Source organism: Vipera berus (genome assembly GCF_964194415.1).
Source record: "Vipera berus genome assembly, chromosome: 9".
NCBI lineage: Eukaryota > Metazoa > Chordata > Lepidosauria > Squamata > Viperidae > Vipera > Vipera berus.
This window is the reverse complement of record NC_138212.1, coordinates 20,386,590-20,408,341: the sequence shown is the minus strand read 5'-3', so window position 1 is coordinate 20,408,341 and position 21,752 is coordinate 20,386,590. Positions and strand designations below refer to the sequence as shown.

The following is a 21,752-nucleotide window of genomic DNA, read 5'->3' as shown; positions in this document are numbered from 1 at the left end:
TGGACTTGGGAGGCCGGTGTGTGGTGTAGATGGTTCACATGGTGTGGTGGGATGGAGGGTTTGTTGTCACTGTGTGTTGGGGGGAGAGAGCACAGGGGGAGGCTCAGCTAATCTCAATGTACACATGTTGTACTTTGACAATAAAGGTTTATTATTATTATTTATATACCTATCATCATGATAGCTATCCTTCCTATAAACTCCTTTTTTATAACCCTGTAATCCCTTAATTTGGGGTACAGTCAGGGTGACTGGATGGAGCCAAGCATTTACTGGCCGGATGCCCTTCCTGATGCCATGCAAGTTCGCCACAGATATTTTATCTTCACGCCCTAGGAAAGAGAAACATCTGCCACTTCCTAGGAATGGACTATGCCATATTAATGAAAGCCAGTTTGGTGTAGTGATTAAAGGCATCAGGCTACAAACCGGAAGATTGTGAGTTCTAGTCCTTTCCTTAGGCACAAAGCCAGCTAAATGGTCTTGGGCCAATCACTTTCTCTTTGCCCCACAAAGGAGACAATGGCAAGCCATTTCCACAAATCTTGCCAAGAAAACTTGAGGGACTTTCTGCAGTCGCCAGGACTCAAGAGGGATTGAGCACTCACACACTTGCCTGCACACTCATGAACTTGCGCGTGCGCGTGTGCACACACACACACACACACACACACACACTATCATATAGAAGTCTAGGCTATTTTTTAAAAAACAATTCTGAACATAGCCATGTTTTTTGACCAGCTTTCTACAGTTCATGATATTCGAACACCATGTTATACATTGAATTTTATTTTTCTCTCTTTTCTATTCTCTCTTTATCTTTTTATTCATTCTTAGCTTGGTGCTTGCTAATTAGCATTGATCTTATTTATTTGGTCTCAGTCCATAAATAAAATGCAGTCAATCGATAGTCTTGACTGTACATTGTCAGTGCTTAGAATTTAAGAAATAAGCAAGATGAGTTTCATTTCTTAGTAAGGAAGGGTAATATAGCAATAACTTTCACAGAGACTTGGTTGGGATGACTTCCATAATTAGAATAGAGCAATTAAAGAGTGCAATTTGTTCAAAGGAAAAGAAGCAATAGAAACAGGACAATTGGTTAGTGTGTGTGTGTGTGTGTGTGTGTGTGTGTGTGTGTGTGTGTGTAATTTATATACCTCTCCGTAATTCTTTACAGCACCCTCTCAGTGGTTTGCAATGTCAGCATAAATGAAGAGCATCCCAAAGGTGCTATTTCAAAAGGCAACTGGATTTTCAGTTCTTCAGTTCTGAACTGAAGAAGCTTCTTGGATGAGAAGCAAAAGAAAGTCCAGCTGCCTTTTGAAAAAGCACCTTTGGGACAATCATAACCTGGATGACTGAGAATCTCTATAGATACAAAGAGCATCTGGGTTAAAATAAATCAAGAAACAATAGAACAGAATAGGCATTAACTGCCCAGCCAAGGAGAAGATCTGTACAATGTCTTCCAAAAGCAATCCCTCAAAAAAGCATGAAACCCTCGTAATCAATTACCCGACATCTGCCATACATGGTCCTGTCCTACCTTTCTTACAACTCTCTCTGTCTGGGGCAAGGGAGGATGCAAGACAATCATGATCTGTCCCAGATATAATGCTAATCATTAGGGAGGACTTAGAAGAGGAAGTGAAAGTATCCAAAAAGTGACCTTCCATCTCAAAGTTTTAAGTGGAACTACAACTGTGTGAGGTCTCAAACACATATCTTGGACTTCAAATTTAGTGGCTTTCAAGCATCTCTGAGCCTTGATATGTTGGACCTAAAAACAGGAGAAACAGGATGGCTGGGAATTCCTAAAGAAAGCAGGATTAGCACCACAATTGTAACAAGATCAATGAGGGCGAAAGAATAAATGACAGCAAAAAGCCAGTGTGGTCACACACACAAACACAGAGAGACAAAAAAACCTTAGTAAAAATCTAATTTATTTTTTTTAAAAAAAAAAACCACATAGAAGAAATTGAAAGAAGGTCAGGCCACAAAGAAAAAGTGCAGATTGGTAGCCTTGAACTGTAGAGCTGGTGTCAGAAAAGTGAAAGCTCAGAGTTGGATGAGGTTAACAAAGGATGCTAAAAATAACAGAAAGGGCTTCTTTAGATAAATTCAGAATGAAAGAGAAAGAGGGGAGAGAAAAAAAACAAACCAGTATATTAGCTGCTCAGTGTCAGTGGCAAAATGTAAAAGTAAGAAGGGGGAAAACAGCTATGCAGCTCCTGTTCTGGTTCACTCTTCTCCCAAAAGGGAAAAAAAAATAATACTCATATGTCCAGTCAAGAAGTAGCAAAGGGCAAGACGAAGGGTGTGATTTTAAATCTCCAGAACCTGAAAAATTGTAGCTTAGATTGCTGAGAGTCAGTTTGGTGTAGTGGTGAAGGCATCGGGCTAGAAGCTTGGAGACTTGTGATTTCTAATCTTGCCTTGGGCATGAAGGTAGCTGGGTGACCTTGGCCCAGTCACTCTCCCTCAGTCCCGGGAAGCAAGTTGCTTTTGAAAAAGCTTGTTAAGAAAACTGCACGGACTAGTCCAAGGATCATTGAAAGAACTAGCTGATAGTCTGGCCAAACCTTTTCTACTGTAAGGTAAAGGTAAAGGTTCCCCCGCACATGCGTGCTAGTCATTTCCGACTCTAGGGGCCAGTGCTCATCTCTGTTTCAAAGCCGAAGAGCCAGCGCTTGTCCGAGGACGTCTCCGTGGTCATGTGGCCGGCATGACTAGGCACCAAAGGCGCACAGAACGCTGTTACCTTCCCACCGTAGTGGTCCCTATTTTTCTACTTGCATTTTTACATGCTTTCGAACTGCTAGGTTGGCAGAAGCTGGGACGAGTAACAGGCGCTCACTCTGCTACGTGGCACTCGGGATTCGACCCGCCAAACTGCCGACCATTTGATCAACAAGCTCAGTGTCCTAACCCACTGAGCCACCGTGTCCCCCCTTTTTTTTATACTGTATTATCTGGTAAATCCTGGACAATTAGGTTAATATCAGATAAATAGATGAGGGGGAAAATATTGTCCTAGTTTCAAAAATGGGGGAAAAGAAAGATGTATCCCTGACTCTATATACCATGACCCAACCACGCCCAGGCACAAAACCTATAAGCACTTCAGTGAATCTGCAGATGTGGCTACAGTTAGTTCTGGAATGGTACCTCGTGGGAGCATCAAAAATGGAGACTACAGACTCTCGGCTAGGGAGTAGATAAGCGTCCACTAAAACTTTGCATTTTCTTCTCACTCCATAGGAGTCAGAGTACGTCTTCTGCTCTGTGTTCCTGGCAATCCACCATGCTTTCTATAGGATGCTTCTACCACTTTCTCATTTCCTCTTTCTCTTTTCTAAATCAACATTCAGCATTCGGTGATTAAAAAAAACACGTTTATTTCTTAAATGTCTTTTCCCATCCATTTCACTATCTAAAATGATTCTGGGCAGCTTACAATGCAATGATATATCCAATCCTCAATCTTTTGAAGTATTTTGTCTTTGTTTTGTTTTTTTTAATTCTTCTAACATGCAATTAAATTTCTCAGGAGTAAACATCTCAGCTTGCTAGTATCTTTTATTTGTTTTTTTTTTTGTTCTTTTGTTCCCTAAACTGCCTCTCTTTCTATCCCAACTTCCAACTTGAGCTCTTAGGAGCGATGCAACGTACATTTCAAACTAAGGGCGATGAAGAGACCTTTACACATACTGTAATTTTCACCCCTCTATTTCTTTGAGCCAACATAAATACACTATAGTCCTGTTCTAGTTCATTCTGCATGCACCAGTTTGGGACAGCGAATACATTCAGCTAATCCTGCAGTCCCCACAGAAATGTTAAAAATGGGATTATAATCATCTTCACATGAACATATGCTCGGCCTCTCAGGCCTCTTAAGTCTCCGTCTCTTAAGTCTGCACTCTTTCAGTCAAAACTGATTAAAATCCCCATCCCACTGAAAATTGGGGGTTAGAGTTCACAAGAATATGTGTATGTATATGGCATCCGGCCCTCTCAATTCCTGGCAAATAGATGGGGAAGAAATGGAGGTAGTGACAGATTTTATTTTCCTGGGCTCCAAGATCACTGCAGATGGGGACTGTAGCCAAGAAATTAAAAGACGCTTGCTCCTGGGGAGGAAAGCCATGGCAAATCTAGACAGCACACTAAAAAGCAGAGACATCACCCTGTCAACAAAAGTGTGTATAGTCAAGGCTATGGTCTTCCCAGTTGCAACGTATGGCTGTGAAAGCTGGACCATAAGAAAGGCTGAACGCCAAAGAATAGAGGCCTTTGAACTATGGTGCTGGAGAAGACTCCTGCGAGTCCCTTGGACTGCAAGGCGATCAAACCGGTCAGTCCTAGAGGAGATCAATCCTGACTGCTCTTTAGAAGGCCAGATCCTGAAGCTAAAACGCAAATACTTTGGCCACCTAATGAGAAGGAAGGACTCACTGGAGAAGAGCCTAATGCTGGGAAAGATTGAGGGCAAGAGAAGAAGGGGACGACAGAGAATGAGGTGGCTGGATGGAGTCACTGAAGCAGTAGGCGTGAGCTTAAATGGACTCCAGAAGATGGTAGAGGACAGAAAGGCCTGGAGGAATGTTGTCCATAGGGTCGCGATGGGTCGGACACGACTTCGCAGCTAACAACAACATATGCATAAGCTTATGTGCATCTGCGCTTTTGGAGAACAGCTGGGTTAAAATAAGCAGCTGGGTTATAATAAATGAAGAAAGAATAAAACTGATATGGTTGGTACCATCTACTATTCAAAGGAATGCATATTTGCATTGGAAAACATGAAAACGTGATTTTCATTCGCCAAAGAGATTAGTAGAAGACTATAGGTAACAAAAAAGGAAGCCCTGGGTTTGAGTCATAGTATGTTTTGCTTAGTTCTGGGATAATTTGGGCCTGGAGGTTTTTATTGGCCTTTTCCCATTTCACGAAAGTACATTGGTATAGGAATGTGTAAAGTGGCCTTGATTCAATTCAGATTTTCAAATCAATTTGGGAAATGATTCAATTCAGTGTGGATTTGCCAACTGATTCATGTGTCAGTGACCTTCCAATTAGTGCATCCAATCAAGTCAAGTTAATCACATCATCTCCAAACTGAATCCCAAAATAAAATATACCCATTAACCTATTTTTTTTTTAACATCAGGTGAATTCACCAGGCTTAATACTACCAGGAAACCTGACTCTGTACTGAACAGGTCTTATCATTCAAGTCAACTTTCCTTTAAGTTGAGCTCATTTCTTAGTGATGTCCCATCCACACAGCTTCCAATATGGCAATTCCAATATGGGAATGGGTTCCCATTACATTCTTCCTGGATCTTTCTCCAGTACGTCCAGCCTCAACCCTGGGGTTTATTGTGGTGTCCCATCTAAACCTACCAAACCCCCAACCCTACTTAGCTTCAGAGCCCAAATATTAAGATCCTGCAAGGCTAAAAGCACACGGCAGCTGATGATCTTTCCACCCAGACTCTTCAGTCCAATCTCTCCCAAACCCCCTTGCATCATCACCCTTCACGTTAAGTCAATCTCGACCGACCGCAGTGCAACCCAACGTCCGTCCCCTTCCAATCTTCCTCCCTCAAGGAGAGGTTCCGCAGCAATGGCAGGAGTAGAAGGAGGAACAGGCTGGCTGCACTCTCTGCCCGAGGGTGAGGACTGCTCTTTCCAACCTCTGGGTCAGGAGATTAAGGAGGCAGCTCCATTTAGGCTCCAGGGTCTGCCACCCACTCGCTACCCGCCTGCAGGAGTTGGCACAAAAGGACACGTTTTCGGGAGGGCACATGCAAAGGGTAGAAAGCAGGCCTCAAGCAGGAGAGATGTGGACTGCGAGCCATGTGTTCGATCATTCAGACTCTCCCTTTCTCTCCCCCTTCCTCCTTCGCCCTGGGCCATCAATCAGAGAGACGGGCGCTGGGAACTGGGACACCGAAAGCTGCCAGACGGTGGAAACCCTCTCTGCTCATACCAAGTGCCAGTGCAGACAGCTCTCAACCTTTGCCGTGATTGCCCAGCTCCCCAAAGACCTGGTAAGTGGTGCTGAGAAGGTAGGGCACAGGGAGAGTAGGCTGGGGAAAGGTGGGGGGGGTTGTCCCATGCTTTGAGATGGCCACTGCCCAGAAAGAGTTCAGATTTCAGCTTCTACTAAAGGAAAAGAGAGGGTGGAGAGACGAGATAATCCTAATCCTGCTCCTGCTCCTCAGCAGACCAGCAGGAAGCTTTGGAAACTGAATGGGAATAGCTCAGGAAATCCAGTTTGAAGGTGGGTGTTGAATTTTTGAATTTTCTCTGATGGGACCAAGCTGTGGTGATAGAGCTTGGCATGATTTTTGGTTTCTCTGCTCCCCATTCAATTCTGGGCATACGACAGAGGAAGAAAGCATGCTTCTGTGGTCTGAAGCTCTAAGACATTCAGAAGAAGCAATAATAATAATAATAATAATAATAATAATAATAATAATAATAATAATAATAATAATAATAATAATAATAATAATAATAATAAGAAGAAGAAGAAGAAGAAGAAGAAGAAGAAGAAGAAGAAGAAGAAGAAGAAGAAGAAGAAGAAGAAGTAGTAGTTGGAAGGGACCTTGGAGGTCATCTAGTCCAACCCCCTGCTCAGGCAGGAAACCCTATACCATTTCAGGCAAATGGCTGTCCAGTCTCTTCTTAAAAACTTCCAGTGTTGGAGCATTCACCACTTCTGGAGGCAGGTTTAAATAGCAAGGACCTAGAATTTCATTGGGATCGTCCATGTGCATTCCACATACATGAGAATGCACACTGCCATTCTATATGCATAAACTGGGACTGTCCCATCCTCTTATCTTTGCAATCCAAGTTAAAAGAAATGGAGAAACAATTAAACTGATATGGTTGTGTGGTCTTGGCAATCAGAGCCTTGGTGGAGCAGTGGGCTAATGCCTCCTTAAGTAACACCAGCTGCCTGCAATTAGTGCAGGTTCGCATCCCACCAGGCTCAAGGTTGACTCAGCCTTCCATCCTTCCGAGGTAGGTAAAATGAGGACCCAGATTGTTGGGGGCAATTAAGCTGACTTTGTAATAATGCCGCTTGGGGGGGGGGGGGCGAAAGCCCTAATAAGCAGGCATATACATAGAATGAAGGCTACTGCTAAGCTTGTAAGCCGCCCTGAGTCTTCGGAGAAGGGCGGGATATAAATGGAATTAAAATAAAATAAAAATAAATAAATAATCAGGAGTAGTATCTAAATGTGGGTGGATCAGTTAATTCAAATCTCATTCCCCTGAGAATTATCTAGCTAGGCTTGGGCTGTTTTCCCATCTGGGATTTGGGCAGAATTGTAATCACCCTTAAAGTTTTGTGGCAATGCTTGCTGTTACAATTGTGTGATGATAGTATTATGCAGAGTGGTTACACATTCTAAAGCACTAATATAAATATTAGATATTTATTAGTAGTATGTGGCATGCAATAATTGCTGTAGTTTCTATTATGGATAGATAAATCTTCTGCATCCAATTTGTGACCCTCTCTTGGTTTGCTTATAAATTGATTCTGCCATATTTCCATATTAATCTGCAATTTTAAAAACTTGTACCATAACTGCTATTAAATAGAAATTTTAATACATATTTAATGCACATAAAGTGCATTTTAAAGATATTATCCAAATCATGCGCTGCTTCTTTTCATTTTTCTTGTAGCCAAGACTTAGTTTTGAGCTGTGTGCTTTGAGCCAGCAAACTAAAAGGGTCAGATGATGTTGAATTCCTAAATATCAGATGCCAACACGTTCCTCTAGTAGCTTCCTTCTGCACAGGGCCATATTCACACCTACGCTTCACACTAGCTCAAACTTAGATTGCCTTAGCTGTGCCTCCTCATTCCATTACTGTCCTCTCCCTCCCAAACACTTGCAGAATACATGGATTGGGCTCACCAAATATGCTCTTCAATATCTTCATTAATGATTTGGATGAGGGGATAGATGGGGAACTCATCAAATTTGCAGACAACACCAAGCTGGCAGGAATAGCCAATACTCCAGAAGATAGGCTTAAGATACAGAAGGATCTGGACAGACTCGAACACTGGGCACTATCTAACAAAATGAAATTCAATGGTGAAAAAAGTAAGGTTCTACATTTAGGCAGGAAAAATCAAATGCATAGGTATAGTATAGGTGGTAACTTGCTCAATAGTAGTAACTGTGAGAGGGATCTCGGAGTCTTAGTAGACAATCACTTCAATATGAGCCAGCAGTGTGCTGCAGCTGCCAAAAAAGCCAACACAGTGCTAGGCTGCATTAACAAAGGGATAGAATTAAGATCAAGTGAAATACTAATACCACTTTACAATGCTTTGGTAAGGCCACACCTGGAATACTGCATCCAGTTTTGGTCACCACGATGTAAAAAGGATATCGAGACTCTAGAAAGGGTACAGAGAAGAGCAACAAAGATGATTAGGGGACTGGAGGCTAAAACATATAGGGAACGGTTGCTGGAATTGGGTATGTTTCATTTAACGAAGAGAAGGGTGAGGGGTGACATGATAGCAGTGTTCCAATATCTCAGGGGCTGCCACAAAGAAGAGGGAGTCAAGCTATTCTCCAAAGCACCTGAAAGCAGGACAAGAAGCAACGGATGGAAACTAGTCAAGGAGAGAAGCAACCTAGAACTAAGGAGAAACTTCCTGACAGTTAGAACAATTAACCAGTGGAACAACCTGCCTCCAGAAGTGGTGAATGCTCCAACACTGGAAGTTTTTAAGAAGAGACTGGCCAGCCATTTGTCTGAAATGGTATAGGGTTTCCTGCCTGAGCAGGGGGTTGGACTAGATGACCTCCAAGGTCCCTTTCTTCTTCTTCTTCTTCTTCTTCTTCTTCTTCTTCTTCTTCTTCTTCTTCTTCTTCTTCTTCTTCTTCTTCTTCTTCTTCTTCTTATTATTATTATTATTATTATTATTATTATTATTATTATTATTATTATTATTATTATATCTCTATATGTCGTATAATTGTTACATAACTAATAACTACAGATCAAATCGCACTCTGTAACTATAGTTTCATACAGAGGAGGAAAGATTAGAGCCAGATCTCTTATCAAGCCAGTTTGGGTTCTTCTGGTTAAGGAGCAGATCTTAGCTTGCTTTTGGTCAGAACTGTTGGTGCAGCATCTTACTGTGGTGGGCGTGTCTTCCTTCATCACCAGATGTCTCCTTTGCAATAGAGCAATCTTCTCTTCTTACAGGCCATGGATTCTGGCAGTTCTCCTTCCGTCCCTCTCATGATCGGCTGCGCAGTCTCCTGTATGGCCTTGCTGACCCTGCTGGCAATCTATGCTGCATTTTGGAGGTATGGTTGTCTAAATGTCCTAGCTGAAAGAACCAAGCTTGCAAAAAAGCTACCCATGGTTAATCTCACCCATAGGTGCAGATATAAAACAGAGCCACATGGACAATTGCATTGAAGGGATGGGAATGATTTCTTGTGTTGAAGCCAAAATAAATTACCGTATAGTAGTACACTGAACAAACAGACTATCAAACTTAGCCCTTTCTATACTCTGGTCTTTTTATTTTCACATTTGATGTTGAGAGTCTACCAAGACATTTGATGCCAAATTTGAAGACAGTGATTTGTTCTCCGACTTATTATTTTTATCCCCTGGTCTTTCAAGGCCTCTGTATTCAGCAGCCTGCATCAAGAAAAACAGAGTAAAATAAAACAGCCCTAGTCTGTAACAGGCACAAATTGTTTGCAGCAATTTGAGGTAAGGGTTAAATTAAAATTCAATTTTAATTCCATCCACAAAAGATGGTATTTTTGTTCCTGACTCCCGCTTCTGAAAGTGTGAATCTCTTCCACATTTGGGTTCGAGAAGGTTCAGGCAGATATAACAATTACTGAAGATTAAAGAAGAGCTTGGGAGCTGCCCACAGAGGCTCTCTTAAAGCATTATCTGAGCACAGTGGGGGATGTTCTCCTCTGAATCTGTCCCACAGTTCCATCAAAGCTGGTGAAAGCTTTCCACCCTCAAAAACAAAACAGCTGCAGAACCGCCACTCACCCACCCATAGAATCAACACCATACATGATTGTGGTGTGGGAGGAGTGTTGCTAATTCTAAAAAAGAACCCTACAATTGTTGACTGGCCTTAGATTTTCCAGGAACACCAGGCAACGAATACATAAAATAATTTTTCCCCTACTGCAACTTTAACCTTACAAAGCCCATATCCTGGGTACTCCCTTAGTATCTACTTATTCAGCTATTGTTTTGAACTTACGATGGCATGGAATGAGTACTGCTCATAGTTGTGGCTGTCACGTCATCTCCAGAGTGATATGGTTGTGATAAGGGCACTTGTGGCTTGTAAATATGACATGACCCGATCCTGTGGTCATGTGCTCCCGCTGATTATTTGCAACCTTGAGTGTCAGCTTCTGACGAGTAGTGTCAGTGGAGGAGCTGAGTTCACAAATGGTGACCCTGTGATATTGCACTTAACAGTGGGGTGGGACTTACTAAACAACGATAACCAGAAGTGCTAAAACTGCTGTCGCTAAGCAGTGTGGTGTTGTGACATTGCACTTTGCGACCACATCGCTTAACAACAGAAATTTTGCTCCCAGTCCAACCCCCTGCTCAGGCAGGAAACCCTATACCATTTCAGGCAAATGGCTGTCCAGTCTCCTCTTAAAAACTTCCAGTGTTGGAGCATTCACCACTTCTGGAGGCAGGTTGTTCCACTGGTTAATTGTTCTGTCAGGAAATTTCTCCTTAGTTCTAGGTTGCTTTTCTCCTTGACCAGTTTCCATCCATTGCTTCTTGTCCTGCTTTCAGGCGCTCTGGAGAATAGCTTGACTCCCTCTTCTTTGGGGCAGCCCCTGAGATCCTGGAACACTGCCATCATGTCCCCCCTCGCCCTTCTCTTCATTAAACTACACATACCCAATTCCAGCAACCGTTCCCGATATGTTTTAGCCTCCAGTCTTGAGAATTACAGTAACAAGGTTGATGCTCTATGGCATAAAGCTATTACCGAATCTAGTTGTTCTGGTTCAGATAGAACGAAACCTTCTCCCAGAAGGTAACAAAGACAACTGGCCATGGAGGGGATGTTTAGCATCCCAGAGAAGACCTTGGTCAAGCAGTGGTTATATTGCACGTCCTGGATAGAAGAAAGCCCAGATACATCGAAAAGGCTCACTCTCCTGCTCTTCGGTTTTCCAGGTTCATCAAATCTGAACGTTCCATCATTCTTCTGAATTTTTGTCTCTCTATTTTGGCCTCCAACGTCTTGATCCTGGTGGGACAGTCCCAGATGCTCAGTAAGGTGAGAAAAATCATTTCCTCCCGAAAGCTTCTGTCATACTTACGTATTTAATCGTACTCTGCTTCATGACGTTTCTTATGGATTTTCCTTATTGGACACTTTTATTTTTGGTGGAAAGTCAGAAAATAATAGACCAAACTGGAATCTAAAATGGTTAGTGTTCAAAATGTGCTAGATTTTGCCTTCTAATTTAAGCAATTTAATCCCTAAAAATATAGGGACGTGGTGGCTCAGTGGGTTAGGACGCTGAGCTTGTCGATCAGAAGGTCAGCAGTTTGGCAGGTCGAATCCCGGGTGCCACGTAACAGAGTGAGCATCTGTTACGCGTCCCAGCTTCTGCCAACCTAGCAGTTCGAAAGCACGTAAAAATGCAAGTAGAAAAATGGGGACCACTACGGTGGGAAGGTAACAGCGTTCCGTGCGCCTTTGGCGTCTAGTCATGCCGGCCACATGACCACGGAGACGTCCTCGGACAAGCGCTGGCTCTTCGGCTTTGAAACGGAGATGAGCACCGGCCCCTAGAGTCGGAAATGACTAGCACGCATATGCGGGGGAACCTTTACCTTTACCTAATCCTAAAATGATGGAGCTTAATTGAAAATAAAAGCATTTCCCCAGTTATCAGTCTACCTTCCTGGCAGTTTTCTTGTCAATCAAGGATTTGGCAGGGCATTGAGGAAGGCACATTATTGTTTTTCTGAAGCTTTGTGAGTTATTGTGGACCATAATGCATTTACAATGTTCCATTGTGTTGTTTTAAACCTAAATGTCTTAGAGTTGTACAGTACTTCAGATCCAAAGGTGCTGGGCAGTCATGCAATCGAAGAAATGACATGGCTGCTTTGAAGAGGTGCTTGAATGGAAAGTAATGATTGAGTTTTGAAAGAAATTAAAAAGTAAAGTAATACAAAAAGAATACCAAAAAAGAATGAAAAGAAAAAAAAAGATTGAATTATGCTCTCTACCTTTCTTTGTATCAAGCAGTTATTATCTTAAGCCTTTTTACGGCACTGAAAAAGTCTAGTTTTACACACACACAAACACACACACACACACACACACAAATGCTATATATATACACATTAATATGCATGTTAGTATTGATTTTGATCTAAAGTATAGAATGAAAAATTGGAATATAGCATTTTGTAGAATCAATAGGTCCAGCTATTAACAAATTTAAGATAGGCTTCTTACAATTAAAAAATAAAATTAATTTATCAGAAAATTCAATTTTGTGTTTAGAATGCTTAAAGAGGAAGTACATTTTGGTACTGGATTTGTTGTGTTATAGGAAGTTTAAAGGTTCTTTAACAGATCCAGGGTATGGATTCACTAACCTGTTTTTTTTTAAGTTCTCTGTGATAAAAATGAAACAATATGTTGATGTGGTCTAGATTTTTTGATAAGCTTAAGGGTTTAATTAACTTTCTGTTTTAGTTCCTATGTAGATCTTTTCTCTGCTATTCTTGCTTTTCTTCTGTTTTTTTCATGTTTACTTCATTTTAATTGTTATAAAATATCTAGATATTCTTTTTTGCTGTGCAATCCATTTTTTTCTCTATTGGAGATGTAGGAAGGGTTTTTTTGTATTTAAAATTCAAAAAGAAGAAAAAAGAGCTGCAAATGAATACTAGTGTCCCTATGTGTTCCAAAACCCTTTTGGGGGAAAAAATTACAAATCTGAAATGCCGTTATATGTGCACACTTTTTTTCAACTGTGCTAAATAGGTCAACCCCCATTTCTGAGAATCAAGGCTACCCATGTATCCTACTTTTTGTTTTCCTTTTCCTCTCAACATTTCCATCCCAACTTCTTCAGTGCAATCAAATTCAGTCTTTTAGGACCAGCGATTGTGCGTGCACCCTTTTTCTGCAGCTTTTATTTCTGTTGCTGGGGGCAAATTTAAGTCTTCACCCAGTGCAATAAAAAAGCCTTACTTTGCTAAGTTTCAGCTATGGGGAGAAGAACGAAAGCCTTCCTTCCCTTTGCCGTGATAACTCTGGGCCTGAGCACAGCAGGACTGCCAACTTTTCTTTGTAACTCTGTCAGGTTAATCTGACACAGGGAGACCAAAGACTGTTGAAGCAGCTCTTTCCAACAGACCCTGACTCATTAACAGGTAGCCTGATGCATAATACATCACTGCCCTGTAGCTAGATAGTTAAGTTAGTTGTAGTTGTCGTTCAGTCGCTCTGTCACATCTACCTCTTCACAATCCCGTGGACCATAACGCACCAGGCCCCCCTGTCCTCCACTGTCTCCCGGAATCTGCCCAAATTCATGTTCATTGCATCAATGATACCATCTAACCATCTCATCCTCTGCTGTCCCCTTCTCTTTTTGCCTTCCGTCTTTCGTCTGTGGAGGTTCTCAGCCATCCAGGTCATAGTTATCCCAAAGGTGCTTTTTCAAGAGGCAACTGGACTTTCTTGTTTTTCTTTGAAGACGTTTTGCTTCTCATCCAAGAAGCTTCTTCAGCTCTGACTGGATGGTAGGGGAATGGAAGGATTGATGCTCCTTGCAGACAGCTGGTCATTTTCATTCTTTTAGAGAGTCGTTGAGGCCACTTGGAGGTTTATCTGTCCCCTCAGGGTCACCTGAGTAGTGCAAATGGGTGTGGAGCCTTCCCTGGAACTGCTGAAAGGACTGTGTTGTAGACTGGAGATAGACAATGTCGTATCCCTCCCCCTCTGTTGAGAGAGGGCTGTTCAGTTTTGACATAGATGGCCTCTTTGACCCCTCTTTCTAACCAGCTGTCCTCTCTGTCCATCTTTCACAACCTCAGGTTGTTTTTTTTCAGTGAGTCCTCTCTTCCCATTTGGTGGCCAAAGTATTTGAGCTTCAACCTCAGTATCTCTCTTTCCAAAGAACAGATAATAATAATAATAATAATAATAATAATAATAATAATAATAATAATAATAATAATAATAAGAAGAAGAAGAAGAAGAAGAAGAAGAAGAAGAAGAAGAAGAAGAAGAAGAAGAAGAAGAAGAAGAAGAAGAAGAAGTAGTAGTTGGAAGGGACCTTGGAGACCATCCAGTTGCCATTTTTTTGGAAGGGCTAATGAATCATCTCTCTATTATTCCAGATCCCCATAGTTGTCCTGATATGTTTGTCTTCCCTTCAGTCTGTTCTTCTTCTTGCTCCTCAAGTTTCTTCTGGTTTATATAGAAAGTCTTTTCCATTTTCAGTGTTGAAGTAGTTGGAAGGGACCTTGGAGGTCTTCTAGTCCAACCCCCTGCTCAGGCAGGAAACCCTATACGATTTCAGACAAAGTTGGGGTTGATTCCCTTTAGGATTGACTGATCTGATCTCCTTGCAGTACAAGAAACTCTCAAGAGTCTTCTCCAACATTTACTTAATTAGTAAACTTATATGTTGCCCATCTCACCTACATGCTAAACCCTTAAAACAATAAATAATAACATTAAAAGTGGTTTCAAATTAACAAGATTGGAAAGAAAAGAGAAGGATGCATAGGGGGAGGAGGTGGGATCTTATCCTAGTCTATTAGCCATTTTGAGAATGATACCCCTCCATTGGGCCCCCAGGCCAATTGGCAGAGCCAGATCTTCTGGCTCTTTTGGAAAGCCAAAAGGATGGGTGCGGACCTCACCTTGAGGGGCACCATGTTCCAAAGGACAGGAGCCAAAGCAAAAAAAAACACTCCTTCCCTGGACCCTGCCAGCCAGAATTCCACAGCATGCCCCTTGTGGCAGCATGGTGGGGCAAACCAGTCCCTTTGGGGTGAGATGGTTCCTCAGATACCCTTGACCCATTTTTTCTTGTACCAGAGAAAGCCCATTATAAGCACAAGAAAAGCAAGGAAGGACATGAGTCTACCACCCCAAGAGCTGTCAGTGGTCTTGAGTGGGCCAAATTTGTCTTGCTAAGGAAGTACCTGTCAAATTGAAAGCATCACCACATTTGAACAAAGGCAGGAAACAGACAAAGGGGTTGGTTATTCTGGGTTGTTGTCCCTGTTGTGTGAAAGTGAGAGTTTTGTGGGTGTCAAAAAGTATAAGAGTGGAATGACGGCTTTTATAGAGCTGTGCTTAAAGTCTGTACCAGTTTGGCCCATCAAAGTAGACCGCCTACAGAACCATTCTTTCTTCCCAGATTCCTGCAGAATCTGTTTGAAAAGAGAAGAAAAGGGCAGAAAAATAAAATGAAATGAAATAAAATAAAACAAGTATTCCGGGGATGAGAGATGTTCTATTGTACTGCTGCAGTCTCTTTACGAAACTCCATTTATAGCTGATGAAGTGGGTGAATGGTGGGAGCATGGAAAGCAATTTACACCCAGCAGCTGGTGTGTTTTTGAAGCAAGGTATGCGTGGCCCATCCAGTGGGACCCAGCTTTGATGTTTCCAGACACTGATAATGATGCCTATGTGCAAGGCACACACACTCACAGACACAGGGGGAGAGAGAGGAGAGAGAGAAAAGAGAGAGATAAGTGAAGAGAGAGAGAGAAAGGGAAGAGGGAGGAGAGGGGAGAGAGAGGGGAGAGAGAAAAGAAGAGAGAAAGGGAAGAGGGAGGAGAGGGGAGAGAGAGGGGAGAGAGAAAAGAAGAGAGAAAGGGAAGAGAGAAGAGGGGAGAGGATAGAGAAAGGGGGAGAGAGAAAAGAGAGAAAGGGAAGAGAGAAGAGGGGAGAAGATAGAGAAAGGGGGAGAGAGAAAAGAGAGAAAGGGAAGAGAGAGGTGAGGGAGGAGAAGGGAGAGGATAGAGAAAGAGGGAGAGAGAAAAGAGGAAAGGGAGGAGGGGAGAGGATAGAGAGAGGGGGCAGAGAAGAGGAGAGAGAAGAGAGAGAAAGGGAAGAGGAAGGAGAGGAGAAGAGACAGAGAAGAGACAAGAAAGACAGAAAGGGAAGAGAGAGAGAGAGAGAGAGAGAGAGAGAGAGAGAGAGAGAGAGAGAGAGAGAGAGAGAGAGAGAGAGAGAGAGAGAGAGTGAGAGAGAGAGAGAGAGTAGACTACAGACACTTACGCAGACTTGAATCTCTATGCTGAGTCAGTGGGACTTTTGGCCAGATTGGGACATTCTGATGCCACCAGAAAGATCTCCTGTCCTAGAATGGATAAAGATACAAAGCAGAGGCAAGGCATTTCTGGTTGAAATCTTACTTCACCCACATATTTACCCGAGAATCAACCCCTGTGGCTTGGATTCGCACATTGCAATCAATAACAGACCCTGGAACTGGATTCCTGTGTAAGGAAAAAAATGGTTCTGTTGCTTTTGGGTTTTCTTTCCCTTTGTCTTCCTCCTCGGACTCCAAGTTGGTCAAGAGGCTCAACTTGGTCTACTGAACCAGAGAGCTGCCATTCTTCTGGGAGGAATCCGCACATGACTAGTGGACCACCTCCCAGGCTTATGATCCTAACTTTACCTTGGCTTTGGTTCCTTACTTCCCCGATGAACACATTCTTGCGGTGAGGCATTTTGTGTCCCTCTCATGTACAGTAATAAGGGAGGGCTCAGCTCCTTTTCCAGAGCATGGATTTGACCTCAATATGTCCTTTTGCCACCTTGTCCGTCTATCCATAAGTCTAATCAAAGCATTGATTGATTAAAGCCAGAGGAGATGCAAGAGGGGGGAGTTGGGAAAGCAGCCATTTCGCAACCCGTGTGGAAAAACAGAGTGGATTGTTTCTGAGGTTTGAGATTCAGCTCAATGATGTCTCGAGGGCCTGCTCTTAAATTCAATAAATGTCAATCTGCAAACAAACAACAGCTAGGCCTCAGCATTATGCTTCGAGAGTTTTATATATACATTGGGCACAAAACCGTTTCATCACTGCCCAGGGTGCTCGTGCATTGTAAGAACAGCCTCCCTCTCGTGGCGTTCCTTTTTAAGGAGTGCCAGAGACACTCCCCGCAATTGCAGCCGGTTTGCAAAAGAAATATTATGTCCTTGCCATCCTTCTCCAATACATTTTCCTTCCTGCCTTTTGCACTCCGTAGCCACCAGCCTCAGTGACTCCCATGGCTGTTTCAATCCACCGGGTTGCTGCAGTGATTCATCCATTTGATTTTTCTAGATCAGTGGTTCTCAACCTTTTCTTCACCACGGATCCCCTTTAAATACCTTTTGTGGCCACGGATCACCAAGACTTAACTCAAGATTTAAATCATAACATTTCTTCAAGTCTTCACACACACACACACACACCTGGGAGGACATCACGGCCTCCGCTGGGGTCTGCGGACCACAGGTTGAGGAAACACTGTTCTAGATGATGTCACAGCTCTTCTGCTGAAATAATGATGATGTTGTGAGCTAGGGAGAGAACTTGCTTTTAATTACCGAGATCAGAAACAAGCAGAAAAGAAATGCAGTTAGAGTAGCAAATACCAGGCAAGGGAAAACTGAAAAGAAGTAAAAACATTGCTCGGGTGAAGCCATAGTCCGCGCTGTTTACAGATAGTTATGGCTGCTGTATAAAAGGTTGGAGCTGCGTGTGTGATAGAAGTGTTCTTCTATGATAAAATATTAAGACAAGGTTTATCAGATGGACCCCAGGATTTCACGGAGGAAAGGTGCACTGGCCCCCTAATGTACAGCAGCCTTCCCTGTGGTATGTGTCCTCCAGATGTTGGCAGCTGCACTTGGCCAGAACTCTCTCGTAGCATGGACATGATCTGGGACTTGACTGGGCTTTCAGGAAGCTAAACAGATGGTAAACTTGAGACCGGAAGTTCCTGGCTTAGAAGTGATGACTTGACTATAAACTAAAGGATGGCCTTTGCTAACCAGTTAGGAAATAGGGTAGTCAGTTAGAAAAAAATATCTTACACGATGGTCATTACTGCACCACAGATGTACGCTGCATCAAATATGTAAAATGAGCTGTATACAGAGTTCTCATCTTACGACTGGTCACTTAGAGACCATTCAAAGATACGATGGTCCTCCCCGGGGATACCTGTGACCCAGTTCTGAAAAAAAAACACCCACCTGCAGTTATATGACTGCATTGTGGATGCACCCTGCATTTAGGGCCGTTTGCAGCATCCTGTGGTCACGTGACAGTGTTTTATGACATTTTTGCAACCAAAAAAAAAAGACATTTACTTCCAGGTTTTGGCAAAACCAGCCTATAGTGAGTAATTGGTTCACTTGATGCTGGGTTGTTCACTGCAAAAAAGTCATAGAATTGGGTCAGTCACGTAGGTGATATATTTTACAACCATCATGACTTATGACCGTAATAGGCAGGCTCTAGTAAGGTCGTAAATCAAGCACTACCTGTAAAAACTAGTTGATACAATCAGTATGAATAGCATTGCTGTTATGATTGTTACTAAATATACTTCCTTCTATGGCAAGATGCTTATTCTGTAGGAAATGCGTAGGGCTCTGCAGGAAAGACGAGAGGAATGGGTGACAAAATGTGTGTTGCAATGCGCCACAACTCAATGCAAGCTATACCTTTTCAGGCTTGTGCCACACAATGCACGCTTTGTCATTTTGCTCTTCTCATCATTAGCAACAGACACCTGTGAGTCAGTGCTTTTTACTCCTCTTCATCCAGCTGACTGCTGTTTTCCTCCTCCTCCAGGGCATCTGCACCATGACAGCTGCCTTCCTCCATTTCTTCTTCCTCTCTTCCTTCTGTTGGGTGCTGACCGAAGCTTGGCAATCTTATTTGGCTGTGATTGGCAGAATCCGAACACGGCTAGTTCGTAAACGCTTCCTCTGCCTCGGATGGGGTAAGAGAGAAATTCTCATTCTGATCTAGAATTTTATTTTATTTATCAAATGTATTTGCCACCCATCTTCGGGTGACTCTGAGTGGCCAGAGTGCCCTTGGTTCATGACTGGACGGCTGAATTTGCATAGTATGTTTAACCAGATCAGCAAAAGGCACAGCAGCTGCATTCTCACAATAGGCTAAGCTTAGTTGGTGTTAACCATAGTTTATTTTGGGATTGTCTTTGCATCTTATGTGAAACAAGGCCCAGGTTAGCTTTTGGATCTATGCATTGTGTAAAGCCTGAAAATGAGGCTAATTTAGGAACCACCTTAAGCGTGTTGTCTAAACATAACCAGGAAGTGAATAATCCATTAGGGACATAAACGTTCTCATGGATCAAACCATCAAATCACAGTGAGGTTCAAAGATTGTAATCTACCTCTTTAGGAAGTTAGGAAATCCAGAATTAGAGTAATAAAGTACGGCTTGTCCTTTGCTTCAAGATCTCCAACTATCACTCTTGTAGCAAACTCTTGTATTATTGAAAGTGTCTCCAGATGATTAACCAAGATCCTTCCTCCTGTAACCTGTTTGATTGGGGGAGGATGATGGGGGACAATATTTTTAAATGGCATACACTCATGTTGTCAAGCCCTTCAAGGTTAGTTAACTCAGGAAACAAGAACCCCTTGGATTTGGGGAATGATCTTCTTTGCTAGAAAGGTCTCAAAATAGAATCTTGAAAGGCTGTTAAAGCAATTTCCAGATCAGCTGATACCTAGTGTAATTCAGAGTTTCTTTGAGTCTCTTTCTCACACTTCCCTCTTTCTTGGGCTAAACAAACATTTCTGTAGGGATCCTGCCCCCTTAGTGATCTCTGTCCTCCATAGAGCCATGGTGGCACAGTGGTTAGAATGCAGTCTTGCAGGCTAACTCTGCTCACAGCCAGGATTTTGATCATGAACGGCTTGAGGTTGACTCAGCCTTCCATCCTTCCGCAGTTGGTAAAATGAGGACCCAGATTGTTGGGGGCCAGAGGCTGACTCTGTAAACCACTTAGAGAGGGCTGTAAAGGACTATGAAGTAGTGTATAAGTCTAAGTGCTATTGCTATTGCTGTATTCCCAGGATCTAGACATCCCATCTCTCCTTCCCTCTCTCTGTCTCTCTCTCTCTCTCTGCATGTGTGTATTTGTGTGTGCACACATACACAGCCAACTCTCGCTACTTCATGATATTTCCCCATTTCCCCAAAATCTTTTTAAGATTTCAGCACCGTCCCCTGAAAGTTCTCACAATTTCTCAGGCAGCCTTACAATGTCCTAAAACACTTTTGTTTCTATTTCTTTCCTGCCCAGGTCTACCAGCCTTGGTGGTTGCAGTTTCAGTTGGCTTCACTCGGACCAAAGGATATGGGACAGCCAGCTAGTAGGTTTCACCGGGAGAGAAGGGCTGGGGAGGGGGGCAAAGTAGGAACTAATGAGGTGTTGAATAGTTACCCCACTTCCATTGCTTGTCAATTCCATGAAGGTGAGGGTGAGGAGGAACTTCAAGGCAGAGAGATCCGTGTTGGAAAGGGACCCAAATCAAATATCATCTGATGAGGATGGGAGGGATGGGAGGTCACCCTACTGGTCAATGTCCAGTGAGCCTCATTTTCTGTTTCTGATTTTAAATAACACCCTCTCACATCTTGGGACTGTAGCGATTATCTCCTCCACCTTCATTTTTGAAAACCTAACCAGTCAGTTTGTAGGTGTCATTCCTGGCAGGTAGTCTTCTGAACACCCTAAGATATTTTTGATCATTCCAAGAATCACCATTAAAGTTACAGGAAGATGGATCTCTTCTTTAGAGGAGGTGGGACTAAGGCAAGATGGGATGGTCACTTGAGGAGGCATCCGAGATGCTAATTCTGTGGATGCTTGTTCCTGCTCTTGCTTGGTTTTGAAACAGTGAGTTTTCCTTTCCTCTCCAGCTGCTGGCTGTCCCTTGAAGGAGGATTGCTGTATGCCTTTGTTGGCCCTGCTGCTGTGATTGTTCTGGTAAGAACTCAAGAGATCGTTCTAGGGTACCAGTGACCTTACTTACTTACTTATTTTTTTCTATTTGACCTTATTTATTTATTTGCATTTATTTATTTGCATTTATTTATTTATTTGCATTTATTTATTTATTTGATTTATATGGCTGCCCACTCACTCTCAGTGATTCCGCACAGCTTACAACGGGCTGGTCTCATTCTATCCCATCTGTGGGGTTTCCATTTCATCAATTCTGATGCAAACAGTCAAGGACTTATAAAGGTTCACTTAAAATAAAAAAAAAATTACTTGTGTATGTGTGCGTGCATGCATGCGTGCGTGTGTATGTGTGTGTCAGAGCAAGAAATCCAAACACGGGGATAAGGTAGAAAACTAAAACAGTTTTATTAAAAATCAAGCTTTCGTTGGCTAACTACCAACGTCATCAGGATGAAATCAACCATCTTAGTAGTTAGCCAACGAAAGGTTGATTTTTAATAAAGCTGTTTTCGTTTTCTACCTTATCCCTGTGTTTGGATTTCTTGCTCTGATTTAAATATGCCTGGGATTCATATTTTTAGTTTGATTAAGGAATATATGCATACATACATACATACATACATACATACATACATACATACATACATACATATATATA

General features: G+C 42.5%; 1 protein-coding gene across 1 annotated transcript in view; it reads left to right on the top strand.

Moving 5' to 3' along the window:
• ADGRB2 (adhesion G protein-coupled receptor B2) overlaps positions 1–21,752 on the top strand; it is a gene marked incomplete at both ends in the record, with an annotated part of 200,334 nt that overhangs the window by 138,081 nt on the left and 40,501 nt on the right. Inside the window, 6 exons of the mRNA XM_081334490.1 lie at positions 5,942–6,068; positions 9,277–9,380; positions 11,263–11,365; positions 18,937–19,087; positions 20,429–20,498; positions 21,049–21,115. Of these exons, the coding sequence (XP_081190616.1) occupies positions 5,942–6,068; positions 9,277–9,380; positions 11,263–11,365; positions 18,937–19,087; positions 20,429–20,498; positions 21,049–21,115 (622 nt within the window). The remainder of the gene's footprint in view (positions 1–5,941; positions 6,069–9,276; positions 9,381–11,262; positions 11,366–18,936; positions 19,088–20,428; positions 20,499–21,048; positions 21,116–21,752) is intronic.